Below are 16,309 nucleotides of genomic sequence, written 5' to 3'. Positions count from 1 at the left end.
GATGAGCTCGTAACACGCTGAATGAGCCAGACGGAAGTTAGTGCGAAACTGTAAATGGAGATAACATTACGTGCTGTCATGTTTGCCATGCGGCCCGAGCTTACCTGTTTATCGGAATAATTGCTGACAACGTTCGAACGTATCATTGGACTTTTAGAACAACAATAGACTTGGCGAACAACTCGGCGAACTTGCTAGCATAAATCTGGCAATCGTCGTCGTCGTCGTCCAAACTGCTAGCGTCAAGGCATTCGTCTGCGAGCTGCTGTAACAACAGCATTGACGTTTCCTCTGCCTTCATTAGCCTCCTCTTTTTTGACATGGTGTCCTTACGGCTTCGTAGACGCGAACTCGCCACGCAAAATACACGCCACGAACAACACCGGCGATGGCCCCTTCCAGAATGTGTGCTCGCGCTGTCACCTGCCGGCAACCAAGAGCTTGTGTCACGTGATCCGTCCTCTCGGCCAGATTGCGCCACGCTCTCACTTCGAAGTCAGTGGTGCAATTATATACTAATTCCAAATCCGGACGGAGGTGGTCTGTCGGTGATGTCAAAAAGTGGGCGGTCCGCAGCGGTCGCGAAGACGAACGGAAGTGAACAGCCAATGAGCGAAATGAAGCCTTGCGTCATCATTTTGACGGGGACTTGGGGACCGTATAGCAAAGTGAAAAGTGTTTGTAACGTGTTGAAAAATGTTTAGCTACTATTGATCACTATCAAAATGTGTTGGCACGAGTTTTCAAACGTTCAATAAGGAATACGGCACAATATAAACGTATTTTTCTCGTTATTGTTTTGAAATGAGGTTAAATTTAGCAGGACGGTAAGTAGTGGCGCTAAGTACAACCCCGTTTCAAGCAGTTACTATTTCTATATCTCCACCACTATACAAACCCAAACAGCGCAACTTTCGAAGTTGTTGGCTCAGTCGAGCGCAATCATGGTGGAGGGCAACGGCACCAGTAGCCAATAGCTGCAGCGGCTCATCCGCGTTTCCGAGGCTCAGCATTCGCTGGTGCTCGTCTTTATGGACGAACACCCCCAGCTCGAGGTGAAAGCCGTCGAGCTGCGGCACGGCGTCACCGACCGGCGGCGGCTGTGGCAAGAGCTCAGCGACGTGCTGAACCATGAAGTGCCTGCGCAGGAGTGGCAAGCTTGGTGGCGCAGGTTGGTGCACGAGACTCGCCGTGACGCCGCCGCCATCAGAGAGGCACAAACGTGAGTGACCGTCGAATGGCGCGGGCGATTTGTTCTTTGACATTGGTGTATATTTTCAGGGGCACTGGAGGGGGTGGGCTGCCTGGCTTCCGCGGCCGGGTGCTACAGTTGACTGGGATGACACGCTCCAGTGGCGTCTTTGGTCTCACCTATCTACAGCTAAGCACTCTGCCGCCGCAGTATCACGGGTTCCTGAGTGGTGCCATGACAGAGTTTAATATCTGAAGGGGTGCCTTTAGTGGAACCTTGTTAAACGGGAATATAGTGCAGGAGAAAGTATTTAAAAGTGGGTAGGTTTATTAACTAAAATCTCAGTTTTCAGCCCTTGTAGTACAAGGGGTATTAATTTATCATAAAACACGCAATGCCTGCGGGCAAGTGCATGTACTAAAATGGTACTACATGATATCAATGACCACTGAATAGCTGCAGAACATTTCCGCAGATGTTTAGTACGTAAGGTTGCAAAATAGCCAGAGTAACGAATACCCACTTTCCGAAAGATCATGCTTACTACACTTTCCAGCAGGTGGACGTTCTCACTGCTGTGGTGGAAATGGTTGTGGAGGCCACTGAAGCGTCTGAAAATGGCAGTGACACAGTAAGACGCAAGCATCTGAAAACTTGGTGCTTTATTGAGCGCAGGACCGCAACCTTGAGCAGGGCGACAAGGTGCTCAAGGTGAGTAGACCCTTTGTTTACATTTTACATAAGGGGCGTAAGCATTCTCCATGCTCTATTATGATGACTGAAACCAACTCGTGCTGTAAACAAGAACCATGCATTGTATTGAGGGCATGGTATTGGGTATCTGCAATGATAAACTGCCGGGCAAAAGGTTGGCTAGCCCTGAAAAGGGCTGTTTCATGGTGAGAGATGCATTTGAGGACATTAATAAAGAGTAGTTTCAACAAATGTTTGTTGGTCCGCACGAGGAGGGCATAGCTTTGACACAAAGCTTCACACTTTCATTGGATGCCATCAGGCCAGTTTATCTTCAACTGAGGGGAAATTGTTGTGCCCGTTGCAATTCTTGGCAGAAGCAGCAGCTTCCAGTCACGAGATGGTTAAGGGTTTACCGGCTGCTCACTTAAACATTTACACCATGATGATTCATCGCAGGTGCTGCGGGAGATAAAAAAATCAACCACCCGCATCGCTTTTGCAGCACGGCGTGTGGCAGCGGCACAGGAGAAGGCGGCAGCTGTGCAGGAGGGCACTGACCGTGGCTGAGGGCTTTCTGCGAGAAAGGGATACGTAGTTTAGTTTAATTTTTCGTCATGTGTTCAATGTTTTTTCTTGTCATCATTCATTAATGATTTGTTGGTTTCAATGTGTTTAGGTGCTGCTCTTCATTTTCAATTTTATACACTTCGGGAGAGATATACATAGTTTAGTTTGTTTTTTGCCATGTTTTCAACTTTTTATCATTCATAATTGGTTTAGTTTTTTTTATATGTTTACGTCTTGCTGTTCATGTTCTATTTTATACGTTTTTTGTTTGCATTTAGTACATATTACTAGATTTAGGTTAGCATTTACTTTGTACAAGGAGTACAGCATTTTTTATGTTCGATATATGCATCTCTCAATGCATGTTCGAGCTGTTCCAGTGGTTGTGTTCTCCCCACATTTAAAAGGTGTATAGTCATTCACACGGAGACCACAAGTGTATAGTTGACATTTTCTGTTAATGTTTCTGTGATATTTGAATTGTCCCACTGTGTTTTCTAGCTCACTGTGCTTTTTTATGCAGCATTATCACATAGTGTAGTAATGTGATATCTCTTTGCACCACACTGTTTTGCAGTTCACTGTGATATTTTCATTTCAGCACAATGGGGCTAAGGTGCAACAACTACATTCTGAATCTTGTTTGAGAGCGCTAAGCTATTAAGTGGTCATCTCGCACAGTTTCACAAATGAAAATGGTCATCATCACAGCCACATGCCAGCGATTGATTTCATCCAGTTTTCACTGCAAACAACTCGTTGCGGGAATAAATTTTGAACGTGGTATGGTTTGGGAGCCGCGAAATGGCTGAGCGAATTATTCATGCTGTATGTTATCAAAACAACTCGCCTGTTGTTTGCCGTCATGATTTGCGTACTTTTTAGCATTGCAGCATGACTGCAGTCGAGAATTCTAATCAAATGTTATTTTAACATTCATACATTGTTTAGGACGATGAGCAAAAAACCAGCACAACTTGACGAGCACGATTGCTCGTCAAGCCTGGCGTGCACAATTGAATGCTTGTAGTCAGTCACTATGAGAAGATATGGACTTATGTATCATGTGTTCATGCAACATGTTACTAATGAAATCGCGATTTTTATGCGTTCTGGTGAAAGAAATTCTGAGACGTTGCTGCATTGTTCGCACAATTTTGTGATAGCAACATTCAGCACAGAGTGCCACTCATATATGCTTGCTCCAATCTAGTCTGTTGTGACTGTGATCACTGATATGGAAAAGAGTGTTCTGTTGCATATTTCATGTGCCATTTAAAGAAAATGCAGCATTTTGGCATTGCCACCTTGCTTCATATTGAAGCACGAGTAAGTACTTCGTGTATTGAAGTGTGGCAAACACAGCCCTGTCATGTCTAGATCCACTAGAATTAGTGTAAATAAATTATGTGTGGGATAGGAAAACATGAAAACTCACCGTTCCTGTGCACTTCAAAAAAGGCCCAAGACAGCGCTGTGCTGCTGCCGTCTCTGAGCAGCACGTTGCGTGGTGTGAGCACATGGCTCCCCCTTGTCATCCTCAGCTGGTGGCATGTCCACAACATACTCGTCGAAGGTCCAGTCGCCTGCATGCAACGCAATGTTGTGGAGAGCAAAGCAAGCATAGATGATTTGCACTGCCCGATCGGGGTTGTAGAGCATGGTTCGAAAGTGCTGCAAGCAGCGGAACTTGCTCTTCAACACGGCGATACATCTTTACACAACATTACGCATGAATGCGCGCTCCTTATTGTATCGGCCTTCGGAAGTGTTGCACGGTTGACTGCCAAGGACTGGAATGAGGAGCCATGGCATGAGGGGATAGCCTGCGTCTCCTGCAATATAAGCATAAAAGCTGAGTGTTCTGCCCAAATAGTACACATTAATACTTACCAAGCAGATATTCGCCAGGCTGCAGATGTGCAGGTAGGCGCGCACGCATTGGGTTGTGTTCCCACACCCAGGAGTCGTGGCACGAATCTGGGGATCATGGGTCCATGAGAAGAATGCGCAGCCATGCTTTGAACACCTGCGATGAAGAGCGATATAAAATAGTACTGCATTTATACTCAGAATAAATCCCTTTTTTCTACGCATACGCAGGAAACAATGCATACTAGTACAGTCATTGGTACAAGGAGCTTCACTTAGAAGGAAACACAGGGTGTAGCACACTGAGGAGTGGGGAGCGTAGGGGCAACACCCCCCCGCCTCTGCTGTACACATGGCTACGACTTCCACTGAAAGATCAATAAATGAAAACCTACGTGTTGCTCTTGGGAAAAAACTCTCGTGAATGCCAAAGCCAGCTCTTGCGATTGTAAGCACTTTCGTGTTGGAAATACTTCCCTGTCGTGTATATATTACTGCTACGTCTGCTGCCTATATTACCGATTACCTCTAAAATGCACAACTCAATTGCGCATGCATGCCAGTGCAAAAACGGCAACTGACTCACGCACAAAACACTTGACACCTGTTATTACGAGGCCTTGCGAGCCACCAACTAGCTCGCACCCAATTTCCTGCAGGTTCTTTTTCCTTCGTTGCACTACTACTTTTTCCAGCTTTGGCGTCACAACGGAACAATTGCTCCGAAGGGTGAGTAAGAAAGGATCCTAACGGTACTTACGATAATGACGTTCAGGACATAACAGTCCTTTCTGGACATGAAGCTCGCCGTGTCGGCCATTCTGAATCCCTCCGGCTTGCGAATGGTGACCAACGTGCCATCGGCACACGCCAGCAGCCCTGGGATGCAACCGCGTAGCGCAAACTCTGCCTTTTCCTCATCCTTAGCAGCTGTTGTTAGTGTGAAGTCGGCCAGCTTGTTCCTAGCAGCCACGGTTATGATGGCCTGCGTCACCAAGTGGATAGTGTTGCTCACGACCGGCTGAGACTTGCCGATGTGCTCCTCACGATCAACGCTCCTCTAGAAGCAACCGGTGGCGAAAAATCGCAGCGCACATAACAGTTTCCTCTCTGTGGAAAGGCCACTGGCTCGCTGGCATCCGATGACAGGGACAAGTTCGTCGCACAAGCTACGCACGGTTCGTTCGGACAGACGAGAACATTGCCGGAACTCTTCTTTGGTGAACTTTTCAAATGCATCTTTAACCTCGCTTCGTCGTCCGTGCTTGGCTGCAGCTGCCGCACAGGCGAGACGAAAAACCGTGGCAGTGGGAAACGCCAGGTTGTCCAAGTGCCCGGATGCTGAAAAGTCGAGAAGCCCTTACTTTTCCATACAATCCAGGCCACCTTGCAGCCAATTCAATCCATCCGGTTCCTTTCGAACGGTCTCGCCGACCGTTCCTTCGCCTTCCTCCAAAAACCGGACAAAAACAATCACGTGACACCCCAGCCCACGTCACTCAGAACGTCACAGCATTCATCACGGCTCGAATAGGCCAATCGCGTGTGACTCAATGGAACAGACCGCCTTTGTCCGGATTTGGAATTTGTATATAATCGCACCAAGGTTACAATGGCTGTGCTTGTGTTGCGCCAAGATATCTCGTAATTTTTCTTACAGTCCCCAAAAAGAGAAGAAGAATCTGGGAAAGTTATTTTTTTTTCTCTTTTCTTCTTTCGCCGTGATAGACAATGATGGGAAACAGCATGCGTATGTCCCCCGGGCACACGACGGAGGTGATGCGCACCATGAAACTAGCCCAAACTATAGTGTTCTAGAATAATGGGTAGTGAGCCCACTCTACGGGGAGAGGGTACGTTGCCGTGGCGCAAAAAATGTCAACGAGTTTTCGTTTTCTTGAGTGCCCGCGTGGCGGCGCTACCATCGTCAGCAATGGAAGTTTTCACCTTTTCACTCTGCTTCTGTGTTGGCTGTGTGTCGTCATCGCTGCAGGTTTACGGCCGAGCAGTGCTTTGTCAATACGTTTAATTTTTCAGTTCTTATAGTTGTGAATAATGTAGATTGGTAGTGAACACCTCGCGGTCATCGACACTTAGTGCGGAATGGCACCACGTCGCCAGAACCATTGTTATGCACCCGGATGCCAGACGGGCTACATTCACATAAAAGGTGCTCCAAAACCGTCACTCTTCGTCGTCCCCAGGGATGAGAGACTGAGAAGACTGTGGGAGAATAATTTACACCATGCGGACAAGTCACTCGAAGACACAAGTGTGGTTTGTGAACTCCACTTCGAGCCTCGGTACGTAATTCGCGATTATGTACACACCATCGGCGGTAAAGAAGTGCGGATCCCACGCGGGAGGCCTATGTTGAGCAGTGACGCTGTTCCCACTATTTTGTCAAATTTGCCATCGTATCTCACCAGAAAAGCAGTGAAAGAAAGGCCGCCTCGAAAAAGGAAGTCTTAGGCCGCGTTCACACTGGGCATTCCGGCCGCCGAAAGTGCTCCAAATCCGGTTCGGCGGCGGCAAAATTCGCCGAAAGGGCCTTCTCCCTGCCGATCGCTTTCGGACCGATTTTTGCGGCGTCTGCCGCCGAATCGGTCACCGCGGACCAATAGGAGCGCTAGTCAAGGAATTTTGAAAAATGGCGGCCAGGCCCTACTCACTTGTTATGCCGCAGTGCACGTAACTGAATGTTGAAACCAATGGAAGTTTAACCTACTCTGTGCCCATTTCGCGTCCGTATTTCGTGAAAGAAGTGACCGAGCTTGCTGTTGGCGCGACCGAGCTTGTTGCGGTCTTGCAGAGCAAAACGAACCCACCAACGCCGCTGGCGTCGGTGGTTTTTTCTGCTCTTCGTGCATTACAAGACAGCCACTTGCCAGCAAAGTAAGCCGTACTGTCTTTTCTTGCTTCTTGCGTACGAGAATCGTCGAAGTATACACCACCGTATAGCGTAGTAGCGTTCGCGAGCCGCGACAACAACCGGGTGACAGCGCATCCATCCCGTGTTCGCCCCGTAGTAGATGGCATATCCGGCGGCGCGGGGCGCGTCCAGTGCGAACGACGCTGCGTTTCGGCGGCAGGGGAATTTCGGTCGCTGTAGAAAGCGGATGTCTCAGTGTGAACTAGGCATCAGAGTCATGCTTCGCCAGTGAAGCGCCGGCTGTGCACGAGTGGCAACTCGACGGTGTTTCACACAAACGCCGTAAATACTCCGGATCCAGACGCTGCAGCATCAAGGCCAGAAGACGAACAGCTGGCCATCGATGTAGAAGCTTCCTCTTCAGAAAATCCGCAGGAAGACCGCAAGTCTATGTCGTTATTTAGCTGTCTTCAGGTACGATCGCCGCACTGGACTAAGCACATCTTTCCAGATCACAACGGCATTGTATACTGCACGTCCATGTTGACACCGAAGAATGAAGTACGATCGGAAAAAGTGGTCATGTTTTTTGAGTCACGCATTGCGAGCTACTGCAAAGTGTTCATTAGAGGTACCCTGTTGAAAGAAGGCACCGTGGAAATAGAGGCAGCAACAGAAGAAGTGCTGAAAACAAGTGATCGTATGTGCATTTGCGTTACGTACCCCTCAAAATATACGGTTTCATGCAGTGACCAGCCGTGTACTTTGATCTAGGTGGACGTTAAAGAACCCTAGATGGTCGAAATTTCCAAAGCCCTCCACTACGGCGTCTCTCATAATCATTTAATGGTTTTGGGACGTTAAACCTCAAATATTGTTATTATTACAGTGACCAGCTATACGGTTACATGCTGCGTAGACCTAACCTAAAATGACTTTGTAGCAAGATTGTGCCCTGCCTTCCACCAGACAATTAGAAAATAGTGCAAGCTAGCTTCCTAGCCGAGCTTTAACATGCAGGCGTGCTGGCTGAGTTTGTGCCTTTGTAATGATGAAATGAAATTGTTCCTGAACCATCTTTTGGTTGTTGGACATGGCAGAGTAGATTTCTCGGGGTTTTTAATAACTATACTTACGCAGTTACACATCTATTAGACCTATGTACAAGCTTCTGTTCCTGACATGAAGCTCTTATTTTCAAAACAGAAGCACAGTATTCAACCACTGCTTTAAACACACTTTATTCACTTCATGTGGAACGGCTCAGCTTCAGCTGCTTGGTCCTCGGCCGCTTTCCTCCCTTGTCACTGTTCAGTCCTTTCACAAAAATATGAAGACGTGTGACAATGTAAAAACTAATTACTTTCGCTGTTAGAGTAGCTGCATGCACACTGCAACCAATTTCGATGGAAAGTCTGTGCTGAACAACTGCCAGCATGTTCATAATGCTGTCAGAGTGCAGCTCGCTCTGGCCGAAACAATCTGTGAATATACCTTCGAGCTTTTCCACGAAGCCGTACAGCTGACTAGAGGAATGGAGGAGGCCTCTTCGGACACAATAGTTTAATAGCCAAGCACGCTGAAACTTTCACCAGCTGAGCTCACGGTGAGCAGCTTGACGCAATCTTGACATTTTGTTCTATCATTGACAACGTCGTGCAACACAGCCCGAAATATGGTAAATGAGCCGAAGTCGCTTCTGACCACGTGTTGGTTATGGTCATACAAGCCTGCGGGCCAGCATGCTGGTGTACCACGATTTTTTTTTTGCTTTCCCTTCAGCTGCATTGGTAGCAGCAGTTTGACTGCACTTCTCGCTATCAGTTGATGATTCGAGCGAGTCAACTTCCAGCAAAGAGGCCAGGGTACCCTCCTCGCAGTTTCCATGGCTAACAGACCTAACCAGACCCTAACATAAGAGGCAATTCACAGTGATTGGGAACTGTGTTGGAGTCGGGTGATTATTATTGCTAGGAGCTTGTCTTACACTTCCGACGAAATTCTCGAGTGGGTCCTGGCTGGTTCTTTATGTTATTAGGTACTTGTATCCAACATTGAATGTTAAGAAGGTAAGCAACTCGAGAGTGCTTGAAATTGGGACACGCAATCCGGCTGCTGTGGAGTCACTTAAAAATCCAAGGGTTCCTTTGGCATGCCTTTTCCACTGATCAAGGTACTACAGCAAGTCCTTCAGGGTTTCTTCTTTCAAGGAGCCTGGCCGGAGAGCTTCAGCAGCATACCGTGATGCAATCACTGATGTCAACTGGCTCACCTTGTTGAAAAAATGGCATAAAACAACAATGCTTGAATTCTTGTTTACGTGGCCTCTCGGACTACAGCCACCGTTATGTCGTTGAGCTAAAAACTGCAAACTCTTTCATTGTCTTTTTTAGGAATGTTTACTGAAAACATTCTATAAGCTAGCTGGCAGGAAGATTGGTTAGTCTGGGGCACGGTGTTGTCTAGGGTGAAGGCCTCGTCAGGTGATTTGTTGCCTAAGCTCTAGGACCTAATTCACATTGTGTATTTATGTCTTAAATAAACGAGTGAACTGTGTATTTATGTCTGAATAAACGAGCGCAGAGAAGGGCTCTCCTGCGAGGTATCCACACCTCTTTTCCCTCAGCAATATGCACATCGTCTCTGAGCACATAACGCGGCTCGAAGTAAAGCTCGCACACAGCGCTGGTGTCTTCCAGGGGCATGTCCACTCAGCGCAGGTTCTTCTCCCATTGTTTACGCCTGTTCTCATCCTTCGGGACGCCAAGCAACGAAAGCTTCGGCCCACCCTTCACGAACACATAGCCTGGTTGGCACCCAGGCGCGTAACAGTGGTTTTGCCGATATTGCAGCATGGCTTAGGCACTAAAGCACATACCGATTTCTTCAGCGGTGCGTACGGCTCACCTCTGCCGGCAAAAACTGGGCGCTACAATGGCCACAGCAATAGCGCGTCGCTCAACAAGTGCTTCTGCGTAAGAGCTGGCCAGCACTTCCAGCCGCCACGCTCACCCAAAGTTCCATTATTGGCGATGCCAGTGCCGCCGCCTGGGCGAAAAGAGAAACACACACTGGCGACGTTTGTGGAGACACCCAACCGCATACTCTCCGCCGGGGAGTAAGCCCACTGCTCTCTTCTAGTACACTGTAGTACAGTCACGACGGTGAAGTGTACTAGCAGGGGGCAGTGGAGTGAACGAGGCGGCCGCGCCGTATCTCGGCTGATTCTCCAGCGGATGACAGTAGCGGCGGCGCTTTAGTTCTATGGTACTGAAGATCTCAGGAGCGTCTTCATTGGGAGCGGGCGTGCGAAAGCGTGTAATTGCTAGTTTTTAGCGCGTTTAGTGCGTTTCTGAGCCTTCACAAGTGTATGCACACCTGCTACGTGCCATGGTGAACAATTAAATACGCAGGCTTGTGAAATTGCGTCAACACATTCACTGTTTCAAAAACCAACCGACAAAAAGAAAATAGAACACGTTAAGTCGTAATTTGAGCGGATCCACCTAGATTCTTACTCAAGCAGCCGTTTGAGCTACGCGACATCATTTGTGGCTACTGGCGAACTACAAAGAGAGGATAAGTATCAATATTGCGAATAAATAATACGCTCGCTATGTCGGCAATGTCTACGATACCCAGAGCACTGTTACACAGAGTACACATACACGATACATACGATACCCGGAGCACACATGTGCTCGATTGTTTCATGAGAAACCCGAGTATAACTAATGTTGTCACAACATTTATATTGGCGACGACTCAGTTTCGTCATGTCAATGTTGCGGAAGAAAATAATGTTTTCTGAAAAGCTCGTATTGTTTAAACCGCGTGCTTTCGCGCTTACTCTGCTTCTTTTATGTAAGCTTCAAGTGCTTATAATACCGGGAGGCCGATCTGAAGGAAAGCGTGTACCTAAGAGTCATAAATTCTACGTGAATGGGGTTATCATGAGCATAATAAAAAGTACCAATTGTATATATAGACCGTCTGTTAATCTGCGTAAATTAACTGTAACCATTTCTTATTTTGTATTCACAGCTCAAATTGTGCTGCTTTCCAAGTAATATATTGGCGTATGGCCATTGCAAGCCCAGCAATGGCCATACATACACACTCACACATACACACACAAACACACACACACATCTATATATATATATATATATATATATATATATATATATATATATATATATATATATATATATATATATATATATATATATATATATATATATATATATATATATATATATATACATACATATACTGTGAGCGCTGACTATGTACTTCATCTTCATCTGTATGACCAAACCATTGTAGTGATCATCATCGTATGTCACGCGGGCTGGCTCTCTGGCTCGTGCGTCTGGATTAGAAAGATAACCTGGTTGCTGCCGTACCGGACGTGGTCTCATAAGTGGTGGAGCGTGCTTTGGTTCCCACGTCCTCCTGCTCTACCCGTCACCCCTGGAGCTCCGGTCTGGTCGACGGTTGTGCTTTCAAACAACAGCGATGGCAGAACCCAACGCGTCCGGTGCTGCGACCGCTCCTTCTCAGCCACTTAGGCTTCACTACACCGTGAGTACCTCTCATCGAGACCCTCCGGTATTTTCCGGCCTTCGCAACGAAACGTCGAAGAATGGCTGGACAGTTATGATCGAACCAGCATTTGTAATTATTGGGATGAAGTGCACAAACTGCGCTACGTTCCTTTTTACCTCGATGGCGTCGTTGAAACCTGGTATTACAACCACGAGAGCGACTTCTCCAATTGGTCGGCCTTCACGTGGCATCTCCGTTAGGTATTTGGCACGTCTGCAGGACGTTCTGTAGTAGCAAAACAGAAGCTCGCAACCCGCATCCAGGGGAACGACGAATCGTATACGTCCTACATTGAAGATATTCTGGCTCTCTGTCGCCGAGCACAAAATGACATGACGGAGGCCGATCACATTCGACATCTACTGAAAGGTATCAACTCTGTGGCCTTGAATGCTCTCGTGATCCAGAATCCGACTACCGTCCGGGACGTCATCACTACATGCCAACGCCTGGACGCGCTTCATTCCATGCGCCTTCCACACGCCTCCTGCGACGCTCGCTTTACCGAAGAGCATGAATTGCGGGCCCTTATCCGCACGATTGTCAAAGAAGAACTTCACGGCCTTATTCCAGGCTACCCTAGCGTTGCGTCTGTCCACACACCTGCTCCCAACCTGCGAGAGATAATCAAGGACGAAGTGGCATCAATGACAAGCGCTGCACATGCCCCGTCTCCTGTGCGCTTCCCAGTGCCTTCGTATGCAGAAGTTGCATCGCGGGCCCCCGCACCAGTTCCAACTGTGCCTGCGGACGTCGGATGCGACCATGTGGCTGCGATGACAACGCAAGCGCCAAGGCCACGCCACTATTCTACATTGGGTCCTCCCCGCCCCATCTGCTTCTACTGTGGCATAAGGGGTCTTATATCCCGTTTCTGCCGCCGCCGTCAGCAGGATGAACGACGTGGTTACTCAGCTTACGAGAGAGACTTTGCCCCGAGACCCGATGAATACAATCCCGCACCGTATCCATCCACCTTCCGTCAGTCGCCCTCCCCTCCACGGTCTCATGCTGGGCCTCATCCTTCTCGTTCATCTCACCGCCATTCTCCGTCACCGTTTCGGCGTACGTCATCACCCTTGTGTCCCGCTCCGATCTCTCTGGATTCGGAAAACTAGAAGGTGCAGTTTTTGGAGGGGAAACTGCTTGTCGTCGGAACGTTACAACTCCCCCGTCTCATCCAGCTAATTTAGTGCCTGTTTCTGTAGAAGGTGTTTTTGTTGACGCCCTTATAGACACTGTAGCCGCCATTTCAGTAATTGATCGTGCATTGTGTTTTCGCCTGCGTAAAGTGCAAACTCCTTATGCCGGTCCCATGTTCTGCGGTGCTAATGACAGTCCAATTCGCCCGACTGGGTTGTGCACTGCTCCTATTCTCATCGATGGAATCCGTCATCACATACAATTGGCTGTGCTGTCTTCGTGCGCTCATCAGATAATCTTAGGCTGGGATTCTTGTCAGCGGCGTCTGCTGTAATTTCGTGTGGTCGGCCCCTCATTCGTATTACGGACACTGAGCTTTCTTCTGCTGCCGACCTTTCCTCGCCCAACCTTGTGACAGCTGCCGATTTCCTCCTGCCTCCCGGACGAGAACGTGTCCTTACGATCAAGTCACGAGACATTCTAGATGGTGACGCTGTGGTTGCTCCTTGCCAGCGCGGCATTTTTCGAGGGATTACCATCGCATCTTGTTTAGTGTGGTTCTCCCGTGGTTATGCAAGCATCACGGCCTGCAACACGACGCCAGAACCACTTATTTTGCCTGAGGGGACCACTGTTGCCAGCATTACCGAAGAAGCACCGCTTTTCGTCGTCACTGGTTCATCTGCTTCGTCATTCTCAAAGTGTATGCCAGCGGAAGATGCATTTCCTGCTCTCAAGGCCACCTTGTGTGAACATCTCAACCCAACGCAAACTGATGCTTTGCTAGCGTTATTAATGAAGCACAAAACTTGCTTTGACGTTTGTTCCGAAGGTCTGGGTCAAACAACAGTGACCGCCCATCGTATCGACACCGACATTTCCCGTGTGATTCGCCGCCGCCCTTACCATGTGTCGGCTTCTGAACGCAAGCTTATAGAAGAACAAGTCAACGACATGCTCGCGCGCAATGTCATCAGGCCTTCGACAAGCGCATGGTCTTCTCCTGTCGTACTAGTGAAAAAAAAAGGATGGCTCGGTACGGTTTTGCATTGGTTACAGATCACTCAACAAAATCACTCGTAAGGACGTCTACCCAATGCCTCGCATTGACGACGCTCTTGATACTTTACAAGGTGCCGAGTACTTTTCAAGTCTCAACTTGCGCTCCGGTTATTGGCAGATACCAATGCACGAGTCTGATAAAGAGAACACTGCGTTTGCTACGCCAGATGGGCTCTTTGAATTCAATGTAATGCCTTTCGGCCTGTGCAATGCCCCAGCCGCATTCGAACGAATGATAGACACGGTACGGCGGGGATTAAAATAGAAGACCTGCGTTTGCTACCTGGTCGACATTGTCATCTTTTTGTCGAGCTTCTCACAGCACCTGGAACGGCTAGACGTAGTCCTGACGTGTTTAGCTAAGGCTGGCCTCAAGCTCAACACTAAGAAGTGTCGGTTTGCCAGTCACAGCATCAAGGTATTAGGTCACGTCGTCAGTAAACGTGGCGTTGAGCCCGATCCCGACAAGGTGTCCGCGGTACTGCACTTTCCTACACCAACCACACAGAAAGACCTCCGCAGCTTCCTTGGCTTAGCGTCGTATTTACGCCGCTTTGTACGTGATTTCGCTACTATTACGGCTCCTCTGCACACTTCTGACCATGAGCGCACCCTTTGTCTGGTCGGATGACTGCGAAGCCGCTTTTCACACCCTCAAGCGATGCCTCACATCACAGCCAGTGCTTCGCCATTTCGACCCTGCAGCACTTCTGCGCTACACACTGACGCAAGTGGACTTGGCATCACTGCTGTCCTTCTTCAGCGGAACCACGCTTCCGAAGAACAAGTCGTGGCCTACGCGAGCCGTACTCTGTCAGCTGCTGAGCGAAACTACAGCATCACTAAGCAAGAATGTCTCGCCACCGTGTGGTCCATACAAAAGTTTCGTCCTTACTTATACGGCCGGCATTTCACAATATAGACTGACCATCATGCTCTGTGTTGGTTATCGTCTCTCGAAAATTTGTCGGGATGTCTTGGCCGTTGGGTACTACGATTGCAAGAGTATGACTACAGCGTCACATATAGGTCGGGCCGAGAGCACCAAGATGCCGACGCTTTGTCCCGTTGCCCGCTCTCGTAAAGCGCCGAAGTGACACCTTCCATCTGTTCGTCACCGCCCACCAAAGTGTCCAAACAGACGGCTGCTACTTCGAAACAGTTAGTTGACTCGGCGGACCTTCTTTCGTCCACAGATCTCGGCTCGCTCCAACATGCTGATACCTACTGCCGCACAATAATCGATCGGCTCACTGGCTTATCGCGTGCTCCAAACAGCCGCCTAAGACGACAACTTGCCGTTTCAAGCTTAAAGAGGGAACATTATGTCGGCAAATTTACCATCCTCTGGGTAACCAATGGGTTCCCATCATTCCTCGCTCACTTCGTCTGGAAGTTCTACAAGCGTTTCATGACGATACGACAGCTGGCCACTTAGGATTCCACAAGACCTACGACAACCTCAGGACTCGCTGCTTTTGGCCTGGCCTCTCCACTTCTGTCGCCAAGTACGTCGCTTCCTGCGCGTCATGCCAGCACCGAAAACGTACCACGTCTCTTCCCGCGGGGCCATTGCGACCACTGCCGTGCCCGTCCACTCCTTTTGAATTTGTGGGCATAGACTTATACGGACCTCTTTCGTTTACGCCAGCCGGTCACCGTTGGATTGTTACTGCCGTAGACCACCTTACTCGCTACGTGGAGACGGCAGCTTTTTCATCTGGTGCTACCTCTGATGTAGCCGATTTTTTCCTTCGCCCCATTATTTTACGACATGGCGCAGCGCGTGTGCTCCTTAATGACCGTGGCAAGACATTTCTTTCATATGTCCTTGCTGAAGTCTTACAGGCCTCTAACACCATCTACAAGACCACATCAGCGTATCACCCAGAAAATAATGGTCTGCCTGAGCGTTTTCACTGAACTTTGTCCGACATGATCTCTGTGTAGGTGCAACCATATCACAAAAACTGGGACAGAATACTTCCTTTTGTCACGTTCGCATATAACACTGCCACACAGCGTACAACGAATTTCAGCCCTTCTTTTCTCGTGTATGGCCGTGTACCGACTTTTGTTCTGGACACCACCTTTTTGTCCACATCTTCCCATCCATCTTCTGCTCTCCCGGAAGAGTTTGCCACTCGCGTTGCCCGCTGCCGTGAAATCGCCCGCGCCAACACTGCTACCAATCAGGACAAGAGAAAAATGGACCTTGATGCGAAGCGTCGAGTTGTTGTGTTCCGCCCAGGTGACGAAGTCCTTTTGTGGACACCTGTTCGTGTACCTGGGCT

At 48.6% G+C, this 16,309-nt stretch overlaps 1 protein-coding gene across 1 annotated transcript in view; it reads right to left on the bottom strand.

Annotated features, from left to right (window-relative positions):
• Positions 1-4,442: 4,442 nt before the first annotated feature.
• LOC142785168 (phosphate-regulating neutral endopeptidase PHEX-like) overlaps positions 4,443-16,309 on the bottom strand; it is a 34,923-nt gene continuing 23,056 nt past the window's right edge. The window contains exons 3-4 of the mRNA XM_075883623.1: positions 5,238-5,387; positions 4,443-4,484 (exon numbers count right to left, since the gene is read on the bottom strand). Of these exons, the coding sequence (XP_075739738.1) occupies positions 4,443-4,484; positions 5,238-5,387 (192 nt within the window). The remainder of the gene's footprint in view (positions 4,485-5,237; positions 5,388-16,309) is intronic.

The sequence above is a fragment of the Rhipicephalus microplus genome, unplaced genomic scaffold, assembly GCF_043290135.1.
Source record: "Rhipicephalus microplus isolate Deutch F79 unplaced genomic scaffold, USDA_Rmic scaffold_18, whole genome shotgun sequence".
Lineage (NCBI taxonomy): Eukaryota > Metazoa > Arthropoda > Arachnida > Ixodida > Ixodidae > Rhipicephalus > Rhipicephalus microplus.
Note: the sequence above shows the minus strand (reverse complement) of the source record. Positions and strands in the feature narration are given on the sequence as shown.